Below are 26,067 nucleotides of genomic sequence, written 5' to 3'. Positions count from 1 at the left end.
CCAGACTCCTAAGGTTGATATTTTGGCTTCCCCACTTCGTAGCCTTGTGTGACTTTGGCAGAGGCCTCAGTTTCCTCGTTTGTGCAGTGGAGAAAATAATTCCTGTCTCATGAGGTTGTGAGGATCAAATACAAACTACTTGGAAAGCACTTAGCAGTGTTGAGTACCTAATAAGCATTCGAAAAATGTTAAGTATTGTTAATGTTGTTGGTGATGACGCCAATTGTTAAAGCATCCGTTATATTCTACTAGTATTGAATTACTTCTCGAAAATTTGTTAACGGCATCTATGGTTTAAACTTCTTTTAAGTAAATTCTATTTTTAAAAAAACTTGGAAATTTAAAAATTGTTTTACCCCTTTTTTTTTTTTTAGCTCAGAGGCAAGTGAAAAACATGATATAAATGAGCGGCAATTATTTGTATGTGAAGGTGATCCCATATATTCTTTGTCAACTGAATTTTTTAATAGAATATCTATAGTGACTAATACTTTCAGTTCTGTAATTTGTTGTTTATATCAGGTTCAAATAAAGCTTGAGTACAGTGGCCATATATAAATTAAATTAACTCTTAAATTAAATCAGTGGTTCTCAACCAGGTGCTATTTTGCCCCCACCCCTGTCCCCCAGAAGACATTTGACATTATCTGGAAACATTTTTGGTTATCCTGACTTGGAGAGGTAATACTGGCACCTATGGCCATTGATACTGCTGAACATCTTAAAGTACATAGCACTCCACAACAAAGAATTACCAGCCCAAGATGTCAGTAGTGCCAAGGTTGAGAAACCCTGAACTGTAAATCATGGTGCTAATCCTTCGATAATCATTTATGGTATTTTTTTCCTGGTTATAGCAAAATTACTGAAATGTTACAATCAGTTTTTGAGTATATTTTTAAAGTTACTGTTCCTGGTACATTTTGAAATGGAGTGAAATTCAGTACTATTGTTATTTTATTACAGATGAACCCACAAGATCATTGAGTGGTCTCATTTTGAAGAATAATGTGAAAGCACATTTTCAAAACTTCCCAAATGGTGTAACAGACTTTATTAAGAGTGAATGTTTAAACAATATTGGTGACTCCTCTCCTCTAATTAGAGCCACTGTAGGTAAGTAATCTGTTAACAATTTTGCTTATCCTGTTTGTAACTGGGTTGAGTTTTGATATAACAGACCATTTCCATAGGAATTTTTGTCATCCATTTCATGTTAAATTGTGATGGGGGAAAACTTTTCATTGCTGCTTTTGAGAAAATGCTATCAATTACAGTAAAAGCTCTCTTAATCCATTGAGACCAGGCTCACTGGTCTTAAAGTTGGTTAAAATGGGGCATTAACAAGTGGTATTAGTTTAGGACCACGGTTTTTTCTCTGGGTTCCTTAATTATCTGGCTTCCTGGTGTCATACATGGGATATAATTTACAGTTTCACTTTCTTTTACATGGAAAGAAAAACTTCTTTGTAAAACAACCTATGTATAGGACCTTACTTTTGCTGTATCCCCCTCCTTGTTCTTAATATTTGCCTGTCTACACCTAATTACAGTAAGTTTTGAGTCTTTTCAGGGTGTTAAACTTGTTTTCAATAAAAGAACAACTTCCTATCATAATAACTGGTATAAATAAATTTGGGAGCCAACACAACTGACTGCTGGTAAGCACAACACACATCACTTGGTGGAAGCCGAAATAGATGTACTATAGAGTAGTCCACCAAGGGGCAGATTCAGTATGCCACGGGGTTTCAGCAGCTGTATTTTACAAGGACCTGGAAAGCTTCTATTAAACTGGCATATTAGTTAAAAAGAAATCGGTCAAGAATCTCCATAATGAGTCAGTCAGTTTTGTTAAAAGTGCTTTGTGTTCGTACTTTTGTCTCATGGTGGATTTGAAAAGTACCTAGTTCATCTTTTACTTAAAAAGCAGATGCTCTGTAACTTCCCTTCAGATATTAAACACTGTTATTATTAACACTGATTTTAGATAGGATAGATAGAGGGCATTTATAATTTGAGAAAAGGGTCTCCCTAGGTTATTTTTATAGACCCTCATGTACCCTCCTAATTTTCTACTGAATTCTTTACTCTGGTAAAAAGGATGGTGAGTGTATGCCAGTCTTCTTAAAATTTTTTAATCTTAGCAGTACGTAGTCGAAATCTTGACAAGGAAGTATATTTGGAAGGACCACATTTCAGTGACTATGTGGTAATCCATTAGATAGGCATAAAATTGTTTCTCCCATTAAAGAATGAATGGTTGGTTTGTAGTTTTCTTCAGTGAACATCCTTTTATGTATGTTCATACACAGGTGGGAAAGTTTCTATAGAATTCATTCAACTCTGCTGGCATCAGATTTTTGGAAAGTGGATGAGATTATATGGGACAAGATAAATTTGAATTTGTGGCTGCCAGCATTCTTCAGTGCTCTCTTAGCAGAAGTCATAAATGTCAGACTGTTGTAGCTTGTGTTTAATTTTTATTATTGCTTGCTCTAAGACATACTTGGTTTCCTTTAGGCAGATTGGTGGTGTCTCTTTCCCTCAGTTCTTTGATATTTCAATTTTAGGAAAGAATAAATGGCAATAAGGAACAGATCTACTATTAGTCTTGCTGCTTTTTGGTCTTACCAGAAGGCTACTTGATTGTTAGGGTTATATCTTTAAAATGTTGTCAATACATTGACCCTCTTACCATATAATTTAATTTTTTTAATGGAGAATAAATATTGGCCAAAAACTTGACTCTGCATTTTTTTTTTAACTCTTTACCATTGGGAGCAACCTTCTCAAAACTAACAGTGGAAAATTCAAAGAGAATTTTTGTACACATGAATAGTGGAATTTGCTGTTCAGTAATAATTATTGAGTATTTATTATATGCCAGGCATTCTGTATACATGCTTCACTGAATTCTCAAAATAACTACGGAGAGAGAACTTTTTCTTTATTTTTACAAATTAGTGTTTTGAAGCTTAGATTATATACAGTTTGCCTACTGTCAGAGTTTATACTCTTATAGTACTAAAAGATCTGTAATTGCCAAGCAATATTACATTATACTAATATTAAATTTACTAAGGCATAGAAAAGTATTACAAAACTTTTGTGTTACAAATTTGTGTATCTGCATAATCCTTAACTATTACAACTAAGCTACACAACACAGTTGAAATCATTAGATCAGTCAGTGACATGATCAGTCAGCCTGTGGCACTTACCTCCATGATTCAAGATCACCTTGCCAGCAATTGAGTAAATGGGAACCGTTGTAGGGAATATATGGCCTGTCTGCAGGAGAGGGATTGTTTGCAGAGTGAGCATCTAGGATTGTTCTCAATTAAGGGCTCATCTACTTTCTCACTCTGTACCATGGGCCATGGTTTTGATGGTGTTAAGTCCGAGAGCTGTTCTTAGCTTCCTGATGTGTTTTTATTTGAACCTAACAGACTCATACTCATTGCCCAATGGTAAGTGCTGCTAACATTTTGGTATATTTTCTTTCCAGTCTTTTGTATATGATCTCTACAAAATAGGGATAATTTTAACTAGTAGAATTATTCTTGGTACTGTTGGAGAAGAGCAAATTGTAGTCTTTGGTACAGATACTTGTTAAAAATAAGATGGAGTGTTGGAAAACAAGACTAGAAAGAGATCTGATTTATGCTGTAGGTTTTCCACATATGTGTCATGAGGGTCCTTGATGAATGTTATTGACATGGGGTTGCAAGTCTGGCTGATATGGAATATTTAAGTGTGTGTGTGTACGTGTACGTCCACATGCACATACCTGTGAGCACGCATATTAGCTTGTGGTTGTTCACATGGTAGTGTCGTAACATAAAGCAGTCAGATCCCCTAAAGGTGTGTATTTTCTTTCAAGGTATTTTGATTACAACTATAGCCTCCAAGGGAGAATTGCAGAACTGGCCTGACCTCTTACCAAAACTCTGTAGCCTGTTGGATTCTGAAGATTACAACACTTGTGAGGTAACGATTTTTACTTCATACATATTTTTTCTTTTCTGTTTTCTTTGTCATGTTCGTTATTAGTAACCTTAAGAAAAAAAATTTCCTCTGAAACATCAAATTTCAAAACTTAGAAGCCTAAAGTTACCTTCTTCTGTTACATTAGTGATCATTTATCTTACTGGTGTTTTTTTGTGAAGACCATTAAGGTATAAAACCTCTTTACTATATTTTCTGCAAGGAAATACCTTCTATAACTGTAGTGTAATGAATTTACCAAATTCCCAGAACATGAGTTTGTTTTCAGCTTCTCTAAATTGTTTTTGTGCCTCTTGTTTTATGATATAAGATGTATCAAGTCTAGTTTTAATCCTTTATTAATTACAATCTTTTGCTGGGGACCCTTTGCTACTGATCAAATCAGTAGCAACCTTTCCATTTGGGGAGGTGAGAGGGAGTCAGTATGAATTTGTCTTTTGTAATTTCTCACTTAATGACTACCTTAACCATTTCTTTCGTTAGCAGACTTCCAGTTTGGGTAGAAATCTGTTTTAAATGGAAATCATTTTAGATGTTTGCCTCTCTTAAGGCAGTGATCTATCTCCGTCTCAAAAAAGAGTAAGGCTTGGAGACAGAGCAGGCATAGGAATAACCGAACAAAAAAGAATCAGGTGGTCTTTTGACTTAACATTTTGTTGCGAGATCTAGCTTGGGGAAGTGAGTACTAGGGAAAGGGAAAGTTAGCAAAGGCATCTTTAAAGTCACTCTTCTCCCTCCCTAAAAGAAAAAGAAAACAATCTTACATTCTCATATATACCTTTTCCAGTAATGCCTTCTGTAAGATTAAAGATTACAGAAAAACAACTAAAAATAGTATTTGGCCCTCAGGTAACAGTTGATTAAAATTTAAATAGTGTTTTGGTATAATGGTAATGGCATAAAAGGAGATCAAAATTTTAAGCAAACATTTTGCAAAAATAAAAAATTTAAACTGTGGTAATTGTGAAATTGGGGGGCTACTACCTAAGTCATATTTTAAAGGGACAGTATTCTTAAATTAACTGTACTATGGAAAGTAAGCACCAAGGTGTTGCTGATGAAAAGCAGAGAAAAGTAAGTGGTTGAGGTAACTAGTAGGTATTACATATTGTGTACAGGAGTTCTCTGTGTTAGCCACTTCTGTGTAAGATGGCTTTAGGGAAGTTATTGCCCATTTGAATTGCCTGCTCTTTTAACAGGTTTTGTCAATGAATGGTTTATGTTAAGTAATTTTTTTGATGAAAATTAAAACCTCTTTCTGTGCTTAAGAAAGAGAAGTGATACAGTGGTTAAATACACTTATACATAAATGTAGAGTTTTGCATTCAGTTTTAACAAACTGGTATTTAATAAGAGAAAAATTAGTGATGACTTAAAATTGGCAAGAATACCTCAGAAGTTAGATTTTTTAATTAGATGATATATATTACAATCCTTGCCAACCAAAAAATTCTAAGTCACTTAATGCTAAAATTGAACTGTATCATTATATTTAAACTGAGGTTTTAGATAACTAAATGGTATAATAATTTCTCTTAAATTGATGACTAAATATGGATTTTAGAGGCAGTTTTTACGTGGGCTGAGAACATTAATCCATACAAATTAGTTAATATTCCTCAATTTGTTTTTAAAATGGCTTCATTTTTAATTCTGATAATTTAAATGTCTTTGACAGGGAGCATTTGGTGCCCTTCAGAAGATTTGTGAAGATTCTGCTGAGATTTTAGATAGTGATGTTTTAGATCGTCCTCTCAACATCATGATTCCCAAATTTTTGCAGTTCTTCAAGCACAGTAGTCCAAAAATAAGGTACCTGTTTAGCCAATATTAAATTAATTTATAAACTCTGAAACAAGCCTGACCACTCCCTTATTTTGCATGACCTAGTATTTTTGTGATTAGCAGAAAATAATTGACCATTTCACAAAAGTGGACTTTATAATTGAAATTTAATAACAACCTGTGAAATGTTGACTTCTCCTGATGAAATTTTTATTGATTATGACAGTTTACTGTCTGCATGGTTAATTACATTTGTAATGGTTAACAGTCACACTTTTTAAGTCCTTTGTGTAAAGCTAAAATTAATTGTGTTTGGGGGTTTATTGTTTTTTTATTTTTTAATTTATGAATGCTACCAAGTACAACAAGTACTTTCATTTGCAGCTGTGTAATAAAAATTGCTTCAATTTGACATCTTACTTAGTAATTTTAGTTTAAAGGTTTTATGTCTAATTATAAAAACATTTTAGATGTGAGGGTGGAAAAGTTTTTGAATACACTGAAATCACATAGTAGGCCTGGTTGGCTAGTCCTGAAGTTAACCTGGTCTGCTTTGTGTTTCTCTGTATTCCTAGTTCCTTAAACAGTTCCTAACATGTAGTTACTGAAATAATCATATTTAGACTATTAAATTAGCCTTTTAGTTTATTACCGTCAGCTGTCCTGTCAAACTATAATTACATGACGCCTTTATTACACTATTGAAGTGTGTGTCACTGGTTTCACCTGAAGTTTCCCAGGTGGCTGTGTTCTCCCCTCCCCAACCCTGGTTACATTTTTTTTTCCCCCTAACGTGCCTTTTGTTTATTGTTTCTGTGGAAAAGTCATTGCTCTTCTGATGATCACTTGCTTTGATTTTTATTTCCAGTTGTCAGTACTTCATGCTTCTATGTAGAATATACATCATATTACTATTAAAAATTATGCAGTGATTAAAGAGGCAGTGATTTAGGGATATCCAACTGCATGAACTTCAGTGCATTATGTCTATATTAGTTCAGATGTCCGTTAAGGTTTACTTTAAGTTTCCAACCTATATTCCAAAGGATTATAGTTTCAGCAATGTGATCAGAGAGTAATTGGGACTTTAGTCATCTTTTTCTTGTTTAGATTCTCTATTTAGTTCTTTTTACCTCATTTTAATTTTAGTTACTTCTTAAGTGATAACTTACTACAGTGTTGTACTTATAGTGGAAACTTAATAGATGCTTACTTGTGGTAATATCATGCAAATAAATAATAACATTTTCAAAATTAAGATTACTCTTCCTGGTATAGTTAACTAGATGGGGGAATTCATTTTCTACAAAAAGTTCAGCAATACAGAATGTTTTCATTAGTACCCATTTGAGATTCTCTTGTACACAAGTTGCTGTTAAACCTTTTCATTTTAATGTGTACTTGAGTAAATGACCATCTGCTGTGTTTTAGCTGTGCAGTAAACAAATCTTCCATTTTATTCTGCATCATTAACACCTTTTTAATACAGTTTAACCGATACTTACTAGTAGTTGTAAGGATTTTTTTCCTCAGTAATGGTTGGACTTTGAGAATATTAAATGAGGCAAAGGAATATAGTTTTATCTCTTGCATGACTAAGCAGTTTAAAAATTAGAGCCATCTTATTTTTTTAACCACACTAGAGGTACACAAAATTGGGTTATGGCTCTTAGCTCATGACGCATTCTCATTATAGCCCACTTCCATTTAGTCTTTAGTTATTTATTGGATATTTTTAATAATCACTCAAGTTCACTGTCCAAAACAAAAACTAAGACCTTGACAGCAACCTACATCTAACCCCAAGTTTATCCTTCCCTTGCATTTTTTAAAAAACAGCTTTATTGCGTATATATGTAAAATGTGTATATATGTATACATGTTTTTAACTTTATAAAAAGTATTACACTGAATTTAATCTTTGATTATCTTATAATAATATTCTCTTGCTAAGCTTCATCCATACTTTAGTGTCACTGTAGCTCATTTGTTTTGACTACTATATACCATTCCTTTGCATGACAGTTACACCGTTTATTCATGTAGTATCTCCTTTCCCCCATGACAAATACCATTTCATGATAAATACTATGGAAAAATAATGAGAATAAGGGGTTAGACAGTTGTCCAAAGGTATTTTATGTAGAGGGTTCTCTATAAAGGTAACATTTGTGCAGAGACCCTGAACAATGAAGGCAAAGAACATTTAAGATGGAACAAGCCTTTTAGAGTAACAGAAGAAAAAAACTTTGTATCATAGGAAGTGAAGTTAGAGGGGTAGAAACTAGCCACATTATAGAGGATGTCTAGACTAGTTAGCAAACTGACCCATGGGGCCAAATCCAGCCATGACCTGTGAGCTATGAATGATTTCATATTTTAAAAGATTGAAGGTAGGTCAGGTAATAAAGGTGCCACAGAGGTCTTTTGTGGCCCACAAAGCTTAAAATATTTACCTTTTGGCCTTTTGTAGAAAAAAAATAGATTGTCTTATTGGAACAATCTGAACAAGGATACTATGGTCTTATTCATGTGTGTCAAACAGGTAGAGTGGGATTTGGCATAGTGGAATTTGGGAAACCAGTTAGAACCTATTGGAATAATCTTGAAGGGAGATGATGATTTGGACTAGGGAAGAAGCAGAGGTTAAGTGACTGGGTTATGGGTATATTTTTAATATTAGTGCCATTAAGAATTGCTGTGGGATTAAATTAGACACGCTAGAACACATAGGCTGTAGGACATTCCCATTATGTCCCCATCCAACTATCTTGAGAGTGAATATACCCTTTTAGACACTTTTTTGCTTTCTTAGGAGCATTAATATATTGCTCCACAGCCTGCATTTTTCACTTAACAAGGAATGTGTATAATGTATTAATACATAGAGAATTTTGACTCATTCTTTTGGGGGGTGGGTGTAGCTATACATACACCGTAATATTTTAATGAGGACTGTTTTAAGTTCCTGTAAATGGAAAAAAGTGTATGTTTCAATTAGTGTATATTAAATTTTAAATTTTGTTTCTAGGTCTCACGCTGTTGCGTGCGTCAATCAGTTTATCATCAGTAGAACTCAAGCTCTCATGCTGCACATTGATTCCTTCATTGAGGTGAGATTTGTTCTCCCCTGCACCCCCCTACTACCTTGTTTTTGAGAAGGTTAGAAAATGCTGATTGCATGTAGTTTTACTTTATAAATGTAATAATTTGTAATTATAAACTGTCAGTATTTAAATTATTTCTGATAGTATTAAAATTGGTTACAGTATAGACTGATTTAACTGAAAGTAAAACTACTTTTACTCTCTGAGTTTTCTACTTGTATCATAATACAAACATTGATTATGGTATTGTGTGTGTAATATCTTAATTATAAAAATTTCTACTTCGGTTACTTTTCAAGTTCCATATGGAAATTAAATCTCACAGCTCATTTGTGATGTTTGAAACACAAAGAGATTGGATAAGTTTAATTTGATAGAGGCTGTGAAAGTAGAAACTAAAAGGATAGTAATTCTATTTTTCTGTTGGTTTTCATTGTAAAATGAGAAGTTTCAGGGAAATACTGACTCTTAAATCTCAGCAAGCATTTCTAAAGGTACTTTTTAACTTTTTGATAAAAGCAGAAAGACAACAAGAACATGATTTTGTGGCCATGAACCTTAAGCAGTAGAATTCCTTTTCAGAATTTCTGCTTGACAACAGCAGTTGTGGAAGGACTACTAAAGTTCCTTAAGGACTTCACTTTTATTTTCATCAAATGAAATTTACTTAGTCTATTCCTTTTCAACTGTTCTTTTTAAAAAATCCTTCAGAGACCTTAATGCTGGCATTTCTGTTGGGAAATTGTAAGAAAGGGGGAGGTGGGTATTACGTCATTTTTTTTCTCATCACTTAAATTGACACGCTTCTTTCTAAACATCATTTACCAATAGACTGCAAGTAGTAGCCATCAGAATCCTCTAGTCGTTTAAAAATTGAAACCAAAACGTGCGTCTTAATTATTTTTTTCTTTAATTTTTATTTTGAGGGTGAGATTATTAGATTTACTTATTTTTAGAGGAGGGACTGGAGATTAAACCCAGGACCTCATGCATGCTAAGTATGTGCTCTACCATTTGAGCTATACCCTCCCCCGAAACATGCATCTTAAGCTTATTTTACTGAGTACCTACTACCACTGTGCTTGGTGCTAGGGATACATGAAGAAATTTTATGCTTCAAAGTGTTTTCAGTCTACTTTGGTATAGAGGAGAGTGGACAGCATTAAAAGTCTGGAGTAAGACTGACTGGGTTCAAATCCCACCTCCACAGCTTAGTAGCTGTTAACCTTGAGCACATTATTTAACTCATGTCTTCATTTTCTATAAAATAAAGCTAATAATAGACCTCCTTTGTTGGATTGTTATTAAGATATTTGCTAAAAATAAATTGGAACAGTGCCTACTACAGAGTAAGCACTCCACATGTTAACAACTGCTATTAATATTTTTAGAAGCTACAGTAGTGGGTTTTTTTGTAATTATAATAGTATTTCCTCTTAGTGTTCTTTCACAGTTTAATAAAGAGAACAATGATAAACATACCAGCATCTTACACAGAAATATAATTTAGAATAAAATAAATTCTCTCTTAAAAGTCCACAGGACCATACTCAGCAAGTAGAACAAGAACATTTCCTGACATTTAAAAATATTTTCCATTAGTGTTAAATACTATAGTAACACTTCTTTGCTACTTGATAATCCTGTAAGATTCAACAAGTCCTCCGTCCTACAAGAGCAGTAAACCTCCAGAGGAGGCGCTGGACACATAGTAGGCTCTTAATAACTATTTACTAAATGAATAAATGGCTGTTTTTTTCAGTTATCAGTGATTTTTTCAGGGGCTAACGTCTTACAGTATTGATGAGAAATGTGTTGGTTACTAATACATGGCTGTAATACACCTTGGCAAAGCTGGGTATTCATACTTAAGACAACATCAGATTTAATGAAGGATGTTTCTGACATATAAGCAGCATCTGCTGGAAACACAGTATTCTTCTCTGACCATGTGAAATACATCTGATTAAAAGAACAACTACAGAGTCTTTAAAGTCTCAGATGTAGAGGTAGGGCATAGAGAAATCAAAGGTTTTAAAATGCTACCACAGTACTTAACATACTATCACTTGATATTTAAACTTTTTCATTGTCTTACCCCTTTCTTATAATAAGATTTTAGGTTCATCTAGTTGATGTTTCTGTGGTTCCTGGAAAGAGACAGTGGAACACATTGGATTTTACTTAATTATTTTAATGTTTTGGTGTTCTGTTTATTTATTTATTTTTTACTACTTTCAATGCATGTGTGTTTGTGTGTGAATAAAGTAAAACAATGAGTGAGAAGAAGGCTTATTCTCTCATCTCCGCTTGAACCTCTGCAAGACACAAATTGTTCTTCTAGTGGAGCTTGTTGGTATAGTGAAATAATAGTGATTTGGAAAAACCAAATTCAGATTCCCCCACTGGTTAGCAAGTTATATAATGTCTGAACTTCCATTTCTTTATCTGTAAAATTGAATAACAACATCTTGGACTTGTGATGGTTAAATAAATAAAATAGTGTATTGTTCATTCAGACTTTTTTTTTCTTGTAGAGAAACTTGCTAAGAATGGCATAAATCAGTTGCTACTTGTATTTTTTCAGTGGTTGACTTGATGAACAACAGCAGTTTAGAGTTATGTTTTAGAAACTCAGTGTATATTTCTCATCTGCCATTGCTTTTATAGAATTTACACCTGTTAAGAATCAGAGTTGGTAGGAATAATCTCTTGACAAACTGTAATTTTGAAGGGTTAATCAAGTTGTATTTTAATGATTATCCCTACTTTTCTGGGTGAGCTGGATGAATGCCCCTGTGTTCTAATGACATGGTTTTAGTCTCACAAACTAAAAATTACCTAAAAATGCAACCACTCATACTCTATCAGAAAGAATGGCTTTCCTTCTTGATTTGTAAGGGGCCATTATGACGCTTAGATCTGGATTGTGTATGCTATCAATAATATGTCATTTAATGTACAGCCTTCCATCTCAAAAAACTCCTGTAACTGTGCCTTGACTTCTAATGGGTTGAACAGTTCTCAGAGCTTTCAGAGATGCTATTCCTGGGTTTATAATCCTCAATTCGGCTTGAATAAAATTTTCCATTTTTTTTCTTTGAAAAAAAAAAAGAATGGCTTTAGATGATTTACCAAAATCATAATTTTTGGTGTTTATTATCGTATATTTGTCCTATTTTATAACCTGATGTTACAGGCCAATTAATTCATCAGTATTTATTTGTAGTATATTTCCTTACAGTTTCTTTAAATGTTACCAACTTGGAGATTACTGGTTATTATGTGTAAACCTTTCTAATGTATTGGAATACTTAACTAGGAAAAAATGTTTCTTGTGCAATAGAATCTGTTTGCATTGGCTGGTGATGAAGAACCAGAGGTCCGGAAAAATGTGTGCCGGGCACTTGTGATGCTGCTTGAAGTTCGAATGGATCGCCTGCTTCCTCACATGCACAATATTGTTGAGGTAATACAGGCAATTTAAAGGCTTTCTTGTCCCCACCCCCTACCTCCCCCTCCCCCAACAACAAGAGAAATCTTGGGCACAATGTGTGTAATGTGAAACCAGTTTTCCAGTTTATTTAACACATTTTTCACATTTGTGGGGGGACTGTAAAAAAGTTATGATTATCTGAAAGTCATAAATTACCTTTATGGTGATTTTTCTTTCTTGAGATTTAAGATGTTATAGAGGGGGAAGTTATTTAAAAGAGTAGATAGCTTTTAACCAGTGTAACTAGGAAATATTTAGATTATTTGTATTTATTAGATATGGATTAGGCTACAAAACTGTGGCAGTTGTGAGTTTGTTTTCTACCCATTACTGGCAAATTGATCTGATCATCTTTTGATTTATGGTAACTGAGTTTTCTGAGTAGAAAATACATAACCATTATAGTGAGTTCTAGCAAACCATTTAGATTTTTAAAGGCTCTTTTTCAGCCCCTGTGTGGTTAAAATAATTTTACTAGGAAATTCTAATTACTTTGATCACAGTTCAGCCATAATTAAAGGAAGGAATACATAATAAGATATAATTATTACTAGGACAAAGTAATTTGTTGGGCAATATTCGTTGCTAGAGTCAAACTGTACCACCTAATTTTCATATTACTGAATATAGTTGTACTTAAAGGATGGCATCTAGGATCTAAGGCTGGTACCTGTGATGTGCAGCAACTCCTTTTCTAAAGCATTAGGAAAGAGTTGTAGACATAAGGCTATGTAGCAACTTAAGAAGAGAATAAATGGCATTTTCTCTAGTGAGCCTGTTCTCCCTGAAGTGTTTAGAAGAATCAGAGGGGATTGGTTGAAAGTTTAGTGAGAGTTTAGAGTTAACCAGAAAAGAGACATTTTATCATTTGCCACGGAGAGCCTAATTTATAAGACTACAATTCTTTCTTGAGCAGTATTCAGCATAGTAATAGGACATGATGTGGAATGTTATAGGGGTTGGCCTATCACAACTGTTGGGTTGCCATATTTTGTCATTTGGGATGTTTCTTTCAAACAGAGGATGTATATGAGTAGAATAGGTTTGAAGAATTCATCTGTTCGTCCCAGTTTCAGTCCCAGGTATATTGAGAATCAGTGCCTTTGATTATGGTTATTTTGGTTTTGTATGTAAGGTTTTTTAAAGAGGGGTAGATTTGGATAGATTTGGGAATCAGATGTTTTTTCAGCCAAGAGTGAATTTGTCTTGGTATGTTCAAAGAACATGATAAATCTATTTTGTTGGCAACTACAAATTCAGGTTGACAAAGAAATGTCACTATTTATTTCCAAATTAAAAAAAAGTTTTTTTAATTGTGTAATATATAAATGTCTTTATATGAAATTATCTACAATTGACCTTTAAACAACACAGATTTGGACTACAAGGGTCTACTTATGTACAGATTTCTTACACTAAATACGTACTACAGTACTGTAGGATCCAAGAAAGTTGACTGTAAGTTATATGTGAATTTTTACTGCTTGGAGGATTGGCATCCCAACTTCCACATAGTTCAAGGGTTGATTGTAATTAAAAGAGACAACTTGAGTTATGTTATATAAAGATTGTCCATTTTATGAAAGATTTCATGGAGTTTTTTTTATGTTTCTAAGACTTAATGTTTGAGTATTAATACCTTTTAAAAATCTCGGTGGTTTATGAAACAAAATAGACCTTTAGTACAGAAGCAGATAAACATCAATTGGACACTTTACAGTAGTTAGTGTTCTAAAGCAGTGATTCTTAAATTTGACTGCATTGTAGAATTGAGTAGGCAGCTTTTTTTAAATTCCAAAGCCTAGGCTGAGAACCACTGTAAAGTGAGTGCAAGGCCATAGCAAAGGACCATTGACTTGCTGAAATTGGGTTAGGTTTATTTTAATTGTATAATTTAAACTGATTAATACTAACCTCCCTTTGTTTACAGTACATGCTGCAGAGGACCCAAGATCAAGATGAAAATGTGGCTTTAGAAGCCTGCGAATTTTGGCTTACTTTGGCTGAGCAACCAATATGCAAAGATGTACTCGTAAGACATCTTCCCAAGTAAGTGTTCCTTCTTATGAATGCTACCTTGTTAATAAATTTAGCAGTGATTCCTCATTTTTATATTTTTAGGTTGCATCTTCAGCTATCAGGTAGTGAAGTTCTAAAGAAGTCAGATTTAATTTTACTGATGGTATAAGTTGAGAGATTTTTTTTTAAGCACTTTTTTTTTAATTACTTCAATGTGACTTTTGTAAATTATAATTAATTTTGGGTAATCGATGGCACAATTTTTTAAAATAATCCTTGTAGTTTGACTATAGAATCTCATGGATTTTTTTTTCCCCCTCTAAAAGGATTTCCCACCAGTTGTGATGCTGTGAGATTTTTGGTTAACCTGTTAAGCCTGTTTTTAACCCCGTGGATGCTGTTGAATCAGTTACTTTTTTAATATACTTTTTCCAGTTTTTTGAGGTAAACAAACTGATGTAGAACATTGTATTAGTTTTAGATGTACAACGTATTGATTTGATTTATTAAAATCAGTTACTTCTAAAAGTAATGCTCACTTTCTTTTAAAAATAAAGTAATACAGCTCATAGAAGAAAATTCAAATGTAGAAAACTTAAAATCTCCTGGATTTCTACCACCCTGAGTAATTATCGCTAGTATTTTTGATGTGTTGTCTTTTAATATTTTTTTTCTGATGAGTACCATATGCCAATGGTCATATATTCAGGGTGTTTGGAGAAGAATTATTTGGTAGTGTGTACATGGTATCTAGCTATGGTTAGTGTTAACATTTTGGTTATACTATTTTGTGGCTTGCTCTTTTCAGCTGTTGTGTGTTGTATGCTTTCCTCCATGCCATTAGTCTTTAAACTTTGAGTACTTTTCCATCATGGTGCACATAGTGTATGTATGTATATATGTAACTGTTCTGTTGTTAAATATTTAGTTGTTTGCCCCCCTTTTTTAAAACTCATATATAATCCTGGAGTGAGCATCTTTCTTTGTCCATAAGTAGTGGTTTCTTTCAAGTAGAATTCCTAGAAGTGATTTTTTACTAAGGCCAAGTGTCTAAGCATTTTAAAGGTTCATCTAAATATTCCACATTTTTCTTTAACAAAGTTATAAGCCAGTATACACTGTGCCTGCAGTGTCCCATCCTGTCACAACTTTTGCCATGCAAATTAATTGTAATTTCTCTAATCTTAGCCATCTGGATAAGCAAACAACAAAACCATTTGTTTTACTATGTTATAGTATTAGTGGAGTTGTGTTTTTTTTCAGATATTAGATTACTTGGATATTCTTATTTTCATGTAGTCAGATTTAGTTCTTTTTTCTTTTCCAGTTTTTTTCCCTCCAAGAAAGCATTTCCACCTATATTATATTATATTCCAGTCAATCTAGAATTTATTTGGTAGTTAAATGGAAGGTGATGGGCTAGATGGATTTCCCTCCTTAGGAAATCCATGTGTTAGTTCTTCTTTTCTCTCTAATTTGTGGTGCCACTTTTATGATATGCTTGTTTCTTAGTATAGGACCATATAATTCTTAAAGTCATATAAACAGACATTAATTCTTATAAAAACTGAAGATATTTTATTAATGAAAGCCTAAGCTATAATATTAGTAGATGATCAGAGCAGTTATAGCTAGGTGATCTCTTTCACTACACTAATAAAATCTAAACGTTTTTAAAGCAAGCAAGAACTTGGTAGCAGGCTAAAAAGATCAGCACTTCCCACCTGTTGTGCTGTGTGCAGACATTAGACCACCCAGTCTGGTCGTAACTGGATTTGATTGATGTGTATTCCAAACCACTGGTTTGGGAACCATTTTCAGATAAAACAAGACTGCTTTTATTTTTAGTTGAAATGATGCATTGTGTAGATGGGAAAATATCACTATCAGTCTGATCCTAAGATTAAAAACACGATAAAAGAACTTGCTTTTCCCAACTCTGTCAACCAGATTCTTGTTTTGTATGAGCAAAAAAAATGTTTGCTGAAGAATCAAAATTGTTAATGTGATGAGATCTCTCTTACTAAAACGAATTCACATAAAAAGCGTTCATGTAACAAAGGACAGGATTAAATTCTTTTATCTGTTTCTGGGCCATAAGTTTTTTTTTTTTTTTTTTTTTTTTTTTTTTTTTTTTTTTTTTTTTTTACCAGTACTGTATTCTTTTGATTATTGAACATTTAATATATTTTGTTAGCTGGTAGAGCAGGTCTTCATTTTTTCCCCCAGAATTATTTTGGCTTTTTCCCACCTTTATTCTTGTACATTAATATCTCCTGGGACTTAAATTTATGGATTAATTCATGTAAAACAACTAACGCAATGCCCAGCATGTGTTTAAGTACTCAGTAAACATTCATTGTTGGTGTGAACATCATTGCCTTTTCTTGATGTTGCATTAAAATTCTCTTCTCTTCTTTCATGGGTACATGAGGCTTCAGGAAAAAGCTTCTTAACAATTAGACCTGTTCAAAAATAATGGTCTGCTTTGTATGATTGGAATTCATCAAACACATGCCATATTGCCACAGTCACAATTAACTCCCATGTCTCACTTTCCTACCTTGTTTTCTTACCTGTGCAGCTTTATCAGTTCCTTATTCCCTGCACAACTTTTTACTCTTGTCAGTCTGGTGCTGACATCCCGATCCAACAGTACTGACTCCACCTACCATAACCCCACCCTCTACCCCGGCTCCGGATTAATTGAGCTGTCTTTGCTGTCTCTTAAATACTGATGGGAAAAGTTATACTGCCAAAAGAATTGATACCTTTAGAAGTCCATGGTGTTCAATGTCAAGTGGACTCTTGATACTGTCTGCTATTTTTTCCTGTTCTAGATAGCTTTTCTCTTCCCTTCACCGGGACAGCTGTTTCAGATCTTTATCACTCTTCTGAAGTTCTCTTCATGCATTTTGAGCAATTCTGCTTTGTAGGGAAAACAGGTGACCCTTCATTTTGCCCCAGAACTTAACAGGTGAATTTTCATGTGAATTGTTTATTTCCTAACCAGTCTTTCTATTTATGGTCTTAGATAGCATGATTTTTTTTCTTATCCTTAGGGATCTCTCTCCCTCAGACAGATAAATTCTCTCTTTCAACTTTTCCCTTTCTATTGCCTCTTTCTCTGTAACTTTTTAACTTGCTGCAGTTTCTTTCATCTTAAAAAGATTCAAAGAATAAATGGGGGCTTGCTGTCTTTACTTTGTTACCTCACTTCATGTTAACTCTTCGGTATTTTATAGTCTGCCATCCATCTTCATCATTTTCCTGAAATTATTGACAAAGATCATAAATGATTTAAAATGATTTAATACTTGATGATCCAAATAGACTTGGTTCTCCTATGAAATGCTTGAAGCTTACAAAGTATGGTTCTGTGCATTATAAATTTTACCTAGTTATGATACACTAGCTATAATGTTAAATTACTACTGTTAATCTATTGTAGAATGTAGAAGGACTTTGAACATAAAAGTTTGGGTGGCCCACTTTTTTTTTTTTTTTTTTTTTTTTACAATTTTTAAATCTTACTGCTTCCTTTTTATCATTGGTATTCCTTTGGTTAATAATTTGCAAAATTACCTCATTGATAGTAGAGCTGTACTCAAAATTGATTTCATACATATTTATTTAATGGATGTTAAATAACCATGTAACCGTTTGAAGTAAGCCCTCAACAAAGACTAAAGACATGTGGAGAGAGATTTTTTTATCTAGAGTACAGAAAGGAAATTCACTGAAAATTCATGACCTTGTGGAAACAATGTAACCTCTCTGAGCCTTATTTTATTCATCTGTAAAATAGGGATCATAATTCATTTCTCACAGGGTTATAAGGATGGTGCTTATTCATAAGCCCACATCTGGCACTCATGAATACCCAGAATAATTAAAGGTAAAATTTGGAAGCAGAGGACTGTAGACATTGTTACATGTTTCCAAAATATTCTTACACCATTTATCATCAGTAGACTCATTTAAGAGTGTGTGATGAGGCAGTAAGCAAGCAAATCAAAGCTTAAGAAACCTATCATAGCTACAAGAGGAACTGAAGTTAGTATGTTAACCTTTAGTTAATATGTTTTGATACATATTTTTTAACTAGTCATCATAAACATTTTAGTATACCTGCAATTCCCATGTTTACATGGTAACTACATAAATACTTCAGACTGGATATGGTATTCTGATTTATTTAACTATTTTCTTATTGGAAATTTGAGTTCTTAATTTCTTAAGAAATTAAAATATAAGTTTCCAGACTTTTTATCAGGCTATAATAACCTTGCCCATAGAGTTCTTTTTCCCGTTTTGCATTATTTCTTTTGGATAAACTCCTTTTGATTTACTTTTTTTTTTTATATTTTAAACAATTAAAATGAATGCAGAAACTGAATGTAAGCTCATTGTAAAAATGTCACACCATTTAGAAACAAAACGATGAATTTTGTCCCTTTGTAGCCTACTCATTCACCTCTCCAAAGATAGCAGTTTATTGTATAGGCTTTCTATATAGTCTGTGTATACAGGTAATTACGTGGGTAATCTCATTTTTAACTCAAATGGAAATGTGCTTTATGTGTTTTACTTCACTGTAATTTATTTTTAACCAAGCCCTGAATGGTGGACATTTGGATTATTTCCGTTGTTTTTGTTCTTGAAACAAGGAACATCAATCTTTAAAAATTGGAAATATTTGTTCATATATTTGGGATAATTTTCTTTTTAATAGAGATACTAAGAATTGAACCTGGGACTTCATACATGCCAAGCATACACTCTTCCACTGAGCTGTACCCCCACCCCCTACCAATTGGGATAAATTCTTAGGGGAGAAATTGCAAAAAAAAATTTTTTTACCGTTTTTATTTCTAAGCACTGACAAGCTCTCTTATCCCCAGTAAGTTGCCATCTGGTGGATCCCATGCATGAGTATGTAAAAGGCCTAAGATACGTAGTAAGAGTACTCATCATTGGAGAAGGATAGACATAGAATATGCTATAAGGCAGTATTAGCAGTGGTAGTTGTTTCATTGGTATTAATTAGTATTCATGAAGTTAAGACTTCTTAATAATTCTGTTGAGATCTTTAGATCTTTGTTTCATGAATTCATTTCTTTGTAGGTTGATTCCTGTGTTAGTGAATGGCATGAAGTACTCAGATATAGATATTATCCTACTAAAGGTAAGAAAACTTTCATGATGAAAAGGGAAGATTATTTTCATTGACTTAATAGATCTTTGAATTTGACTAATAGAACATTTATTTAAAGTAGTTCCTATATAAATAGGCTTTCTGTTATGTAATATGCCACAGAGTTCAAAGATAAAAGCAAATATAATGCATTTGGGTGGTAATAGATTCTTAGTTGGAACTAGGTGGTGACACTAGTAGAATTAGCATGAATTTACTGATTTGAATTATTTAGAGTTTATTTTAAAACATCTAAAATATGATCTGAATTTGATTCAAGTAGTCCAGATTATACCAACTGGTGGGAGACAGTATAATGTGATTGAGAGTGCCTGCTCTCTAACATGGGTTATGTGATAGCCTATTCTCCCCTTAACAAAGAACTCTCTTCTGCACAGAGAAGTGGTTCTTAATGAAGAGGTGTACAGCTAACCCTTGAACAACGAGGTTTTAGGGGCACCAACCTTCAGCACAGTCAGAAATCCTCATGTAACTTTGCAGTTAGCCCTCCATGTCCATGGTTCCCTATCTGCAGATTCAGCCAACCATGGATCATGTGGTACTATAATACTTTTTCACTGGGGAGAAGAAAAAAATCTGCATACAAGTGGACCAGTGCAGTTCAAACCCAATTGTTGCTCAAGAGTCAACTGTACTTCAGAATCATACATAACCCCATCTCTGGATATTCTCAGTCTTTTACTTGTTTACGTATTATTAGTTTACAATGAATATAACCATAATTTTCCTTTAAAAAAAAAAAGGGCGATGTTGAAGAAGATGAGACAATTCCTGACAGTGAACAGGATATAAGGCCACGTTTTCATCGATCAAGGACAGTCGCTCAGCAGCATGATGAAGATGGAATTGAAGAGGAAGATGACGATGACGATGAAATCGATGATGATGATACAATTTCTGACTGGAATCTAAGTAAGTCAGAGAGGGAGAAGCACAGTCTCCTGCTTTGATAACACTTTCACTGAGAAATAACTAAAATGCCATACATTGAAACCATATCATACAATTCATAAACCATGCAAAAGGATACAATTTAGTGGTTTTTTAGTGTATTCAGAGAGTTGTGCAACCATCACCATAGGAAATTTGAAACATTTTCTTCCAGTCCCCCAGCCCTAAGCAGCTATCAGTCTATATTCTGCCTCTGTGGACTATTCTGGACATTTCCTATAAATGGAATACATACAAAAGGTGGTCCTTTGTGACTGGCTTCTTTCACTTAGTATGTTTTCGAAGTTTATCCACTTTGTAGCAAGTAGCAATACTTCATTCTTTTTATTACAGAAAAGTAACCCATTGTATGGTTATACTACATCTCACTTATCCATTCATAAGTTGACAGGCATTTTGTTTCCCCTTTTGGCTATTGTGAGTAGTGAGACTGAACATTATGTAAAGTTTTATGTGTGGGTTTATGTTTTCAGTTCTCTTAGGTATAAACCGAGTGGAATTTCTGGGTCATATGGTAACTTTCTACTTAACCTTTTGAGATACTGCCAGGCCAGCTGTTTTCTAAAGTGGCTCCACCATTTACTTTCCCACCAGCAGTGTCTTAGATCTCCAGTTTCTCCACATGTTTGCCAATACTTGTTATGTATCTTTTTTCTATTATAGCCATTCTGGATGTGACGTGATGCCTTATTCTGATTTTGTTTTGCGTTTTCCTGATGGATCTGTTCTTATGTTTAATCTTCACTATATTCCTTAAAAAGACTTCTTAAGTCACCCTGTCATTCCTCAAAAGGCTATATGTTTTGTTTGATACTATGAAATAAGAACATTGGCCACAGCTTTTCCTGTTTTCCTAACAACCTTATTTTTGTGATAATTTGCATGAGAATTGGCTGGTTATCGTGGATATTTCTAGAATAATATAAATTGGTTCGTCATAGTCAAACTTACAAAGTACACTTTTTAAATCTCTGTTAGTTTTCAACCTTAGCTGCAAATCCACATCATATGTTAAGCCTGGATTCGGGGCCACATACTAATTAAATAACTCTGGGAAGGAACCTAGACACCTGTGTTTTGTTTTTGCTTCTTGCTGGTTTTTAATCTTCACTGCTGTAATTCATGGCACAGTTGACATTTGGGGCTACATGATACTTGGTTGTGGGGTTGTCTTGTGCATTATAGGATGTTGAACAGCATCCCTGACTTCTGCTTAGGAGATGACAGTAGTGCTCCCATGCACATACACGGTTGTAGTAATCAGCGGTGTCTCCAGAAATTGCCAAATGTTCCCTGAGAAACAAAATCACCCCCAATCAAGAACCACCATGTAATTTAGAAGGTTAGGATTTCTAGTAACTGATGGAGCAGTTAAGGGCATGAATCATCAGCCTGAACTTTATAACTTATTTGGAATAATGGTGATTCCTCCGCTCCCATTTAATTTCCTGTTACTAATGTTCCTTAAAGTGACAAATGTGCCCAGCCCTGGGCCAAGAACTTTGCATGCATATCACATTTAATCTTTCCAACCCCCTTAGGTAGGTAAAGATACTGCCAAAAGAGGAATTTGTCCAAGGTTAGCATAGCTAGTTTTGATGGGACATAGTTTTGAATCCAGATCTTACACAAGAGAACCCGAGATCTTCACTACTATCACAGGTTACCTCCCAGCGTATCCCTACTTTAAGACTGGGGGGAGGATGCATTAAGATTTAATGTAGATAACTGCAAAAGTAAATCTGTATCTTGAATGGGGGGGGAAACATTTCCTTTTTACAGCCCACCCTTCTTTATGTCCTTCCTGAAGTTTTCCTGTGCACATAGAGAAAAACACATGTACAAGCATACCTTATTTTATTGTACTTCACTTTCCTGCACTTCACAGATAACTGCATTTTTCATAAAGTGAAGGTTTGTAGCAACCCTGCATCAGTCAGGTCTGTTGGCACTATTTTTCAATAGCATTTACTCAGTTTGTGTCTCTGTCACATTTTAGTAATTCTTGGAATATTTCAAACTTTTTCATTATTATATTTGTCATGGTGATAACCTGTGATCAGTGGTCTTTGATGTTACTATTTATTATAATTGTTTTGGGATTCCATGAACCACACTCATACAAGATGGTGAACTTAATTGATAAATGCTATGTGTTCTGACTGCTCCACCCACCAGCCATTCCCCATCTCTCTCCCTCTCCTCAGGCTTCCCTATTCTCTGAGACAAAACAGTATTAAAATTAGACCAATTAATAGCCCTTTAATGGCCTCCAAGTGTTCAAGTGAAAGAAATAGTCACGCATCTCTTGTTTGAAATCAGAAGTTAGAAATGATTAAGCTTAGTAAGGAAGACATGTTGAAAGCTAAGTTAGGCCTAAAGCTGGGCCTCTTATGCCATTTAGCCAGGTTGTGATTGTGAAGGAAAAGTTCTTGAAGGAAATTTAAAATGCTACTCTGGTGAACCCATGAATGATACAAAAGCAGAACAGCATTATTGCTGATAAGGAGAAAGTTCTTGTGGTTTGGATAGAATATCAAACCAGCCACAACATTCCCTTATGCCAAAGCCTAATCCAGAGCAAAGCGCTAATAACTCTCCAATTCTGTGAAAACTTGAGAGACGTAAGGAAGCTGCAGAAGAAAACGTTGGTTCACAAGGTTTAAGGAAAAAACCTTCACGTCTCCGTAACATAAAAATGCAAGGTGAAGCAGCAAATACTGATGAAGAAGCCTGCAGCAAGTTATCCAGAAGACCTAGCCAAGAAAATTAATGAATGTGGCTACACTAAACAACAGATTCTTATTGTAGACAGAACAGCATGCTATTAGAAGAAGATGGCATTTGAGACTTTCGTGGCTAAAGAATAGAAGTCAATGCCTGGCTTCAGAGGGCAGACTTAGTCTTGTTAGGGGTTGTGTAGCTTGTGGCTAAGTTGAAGCCAGTGCTCATCTACCATACTGAAAACCCTAGAGCCCTTAAAAATTATGCTAAATCTACTCTGCTCATGTTCTATCAGTGGGACAAGAAAACCGAGATGACAGCACGTCTGTTTATGACATGGTTAACTGGATATTTTAAGCCTACTGTTCAGACCTACTGCTCGGAAAAAAAGATTTCAACTTTCAAGTCTTATTATTTAAGAAATAAATTTTGTAAGGCTCATAGCTGCCAGAGATAGTGATTCCTCTGATTAATCAAAGTAAATTAAAAACCTGAAAAGGATTCACCATTGTAGATGCCGTTAATAAATAACATTTGTGATTTATGAGTAAAGGTCAAAATATCCACTTAACAGGAGTTTGGAAGAAGTGATTCTTCTCTAAGAGGTTTCAGAACTTCAGTGGAAAAGGTAACTGCAGATGTGGTAGAAATAGCAAGAGAACTAGAATAAGAAGTGGAGCCTGAAGATGTGACTGAATTGCTGCGATCTCATAATAAAACTTTAACGGATGAGGAGTTGCTTCTTATGGATAAGCAAAGAAAGTGGTTCTTGAGATGGAAGCTACTCCTGGTGAAGATGCTGCAAAGACTGTCGAAATTACAACAAAGGATTTAGAATATTAGTAAACCTAGTCGATAAAGCAGTGGCGAGCCTTCATGGAGAAGATTGACTCCAGCTTTAAAAGAAGTTCTACTTGGTAAAAATGCTATCATTGTATGCTACAGACAAATCGTTCATGAAAAGACAAGTCAATTGATGTAACAAACCTTGTTTTATTTTAAGAAATTTCCACAGCCATCCTAGCCTTCAGCAACCACCAGCCTGACCAATCAGCAGCCATCAACATCAAGGCAAGACTCTCTACCAGCAAAAATATTACAACTTTTAGAAGGCTCAGATAATGGTTAGCACTTTTTAGCAATAAGTATTTTTTAATTAAGATAGATACGTACATGGGTTTTTTTAGACACAAAGTTGTTGCATATTTAAGAAACTACAGTGTAGTGTGGACATGACTTCTACATGCACTAGGAAACCAATACAGTTGACTCGCTGTATTGCGGTCCTCTAGAACTAAACCTGCAGTAGCTGAGGTACGCCTATATATCTTCTTTTTTGGAGAGAAGACCGATCTTCCAAAAGTGAAATCAGATTATGTGTACTCTGATGATTCTTTTCCATGTATCATACAATTCATTCTGTATCAGTACATAAAAAGATTTCATTTCATGTCTATATAATACTCATTTAGATGGATCTACCATACAGGGTAACTGAGACCCTTGTTGATGAGTAAGGTTACTTCTGGCCAACATAACAGCTTTTTTTAAAGAGGATTTTTTCATCTAATTGTTTGTGATCAATCATTTATTACGGCTAGTTCACACTGGAAGAAATTTAGATACTTAATTATGTTTTTTCATTTTTTTTTGTTCTTATTATGTTATGTGAAATTTGGACTGATAAATAGTCCCATTGTTTATAGTTCCTTTGTTAAGAATGTTTTCCAGCATATTTTAGGCATGATTCCATACCTCCCTGAGCTCATTCCTCACCTTATTCAGCACCTCTTTGATAAAAAGTCTCTTGTGCTTTCCATAATGTTCTGGACTCTTAGCCGCTATGCACACTGGATAGTTAGACAGTCCCCAGTGCCAGTGATTTTTATTCCAATTTATTTGCCTGACCTCCAGCTAAATCACTACACACTTGATTCTGAATAACCTGCCACTAGAAATATTAAACAGGAATAATGTACACATTTTCCCTGCAAGATTGTAGCAGTGAACATCATATTCTAGAAGTGTTCCATTGAGTGGGACGGTATTTGTTTTAATTTTTCTTTGTAGACAAATTAATTCTAGTATGACAGTCATGTATAGAGTAAAATATCTTCATAATTAGTTTGCTGATTCTTGGTCATAAAAATGTATTCTTGTCAGAAATATTCCTGTGACAGACTACCTATCCTATTTAATTCAGTTCTTTGAAACTCTGTAGAGGTAAAAATACAGTGTTGTACATACAACAAGTTCATCTGTCTGTATATTTCTACATAGATATATATAACTAAATGATAATAGAGGTTGATACAATAATTTTGAATTAAATATTTCTTTAGGAAAATGTTCTGCCGCTGCCCTCGATGTTCTTGCAAATGTGTATCGTGATGAGCTTTTGCCACATATTTTGCCCCTTTTGAAAGAATTACTTTTTCATCATGAATGGGTTGTTAAAGAATCAGGCATCTTGGTTTTAGGAGCAATTGCTGAAGGTAAGTCTGAAATCCTCAATAGGTGCTGAATGTGACTAGGCTGTTCTAAGGAATTGTTACTCCTTAAGCAAAAACTATTCAGTCTTAAATTCACATACTTTGCTCCCTTGTGTTGCTAATGTGGGGTAGATAAGACTATGGTCCACATTAACTTTAAAAAGGATATTTGAATCTAAAAGCCATCGTAGGGTAAGCTTTTACTTTGAGCTGATTAATTATTAAACAACTATAGGCTTATGTATAACCCTAGCCAGATGTTTT

At 34.2% G+C, this 26,067-nt stretch overlaps 1 protein-coding gene across 3 annotated transcripts in view; it reads left to right on the top strand.

Annotated features, from left to right (window-relative positions):
* Window positions 1-26,067, top strand: part of TNPO1 (transportin 1) — an 85,802-nt gene that overhangs the window by 36,031 nt on the left and 23,704 nt on the right. For all 3 annotated transcript variants that reach the window (XM_072958536.1, XM_006197568.4, XM_006197567.4), the window contains exons 4-12: window positions 967-1,116; window positions 3,887-3,993; window positions 5,690-5,823; window positions 8,828-8,909; window positions 12,250-12,372; window positions 14,330-14,448; window positions 19,546-19,606; window positions 20,380-20,548; window positions 25,654-25,806. In XM_072958536.1, the coding sequence (XP_072814637.1) occupies window positions 967-1,116; window positions 3,887-3,993; window positions 5,690-5,823; window positions 8,828-8,909; window positions 12,250-12,372; window positions 14,330-14,448; window positions 19,546-19,606; window positions 20,380-20,548; window positions 25,654-25,806 (1,098 nt within the window). The remainder of the gene's footprint in view (window positions 1-966; window positions 1,117-3,886; window positions 3,994-5,689; window positions 5,824-8,827; window positions 8,910-12,249; window positions 12,373-14,329; window positions 14,449-19,545; window positions 19,607-20,379; window positions 20,549-25,653; window positions 25,807-26,067) is intronic.

This window comes from Vicugna pacos, chromosome 3 (genome assembly GCF_048564905.1).
Source record: "Vicugna pacos chromosome 3, VicPac4, whole genome shotgun sequence".
NCBI lineage: Eukaryota > Metazoa > Chordata > Mammalia > Artiodactyla > Camelidae > Vicugna > Vicugna pacos.
This window is presented reverse-complemented; position numbering and strand designations above follow the sequence as displayed.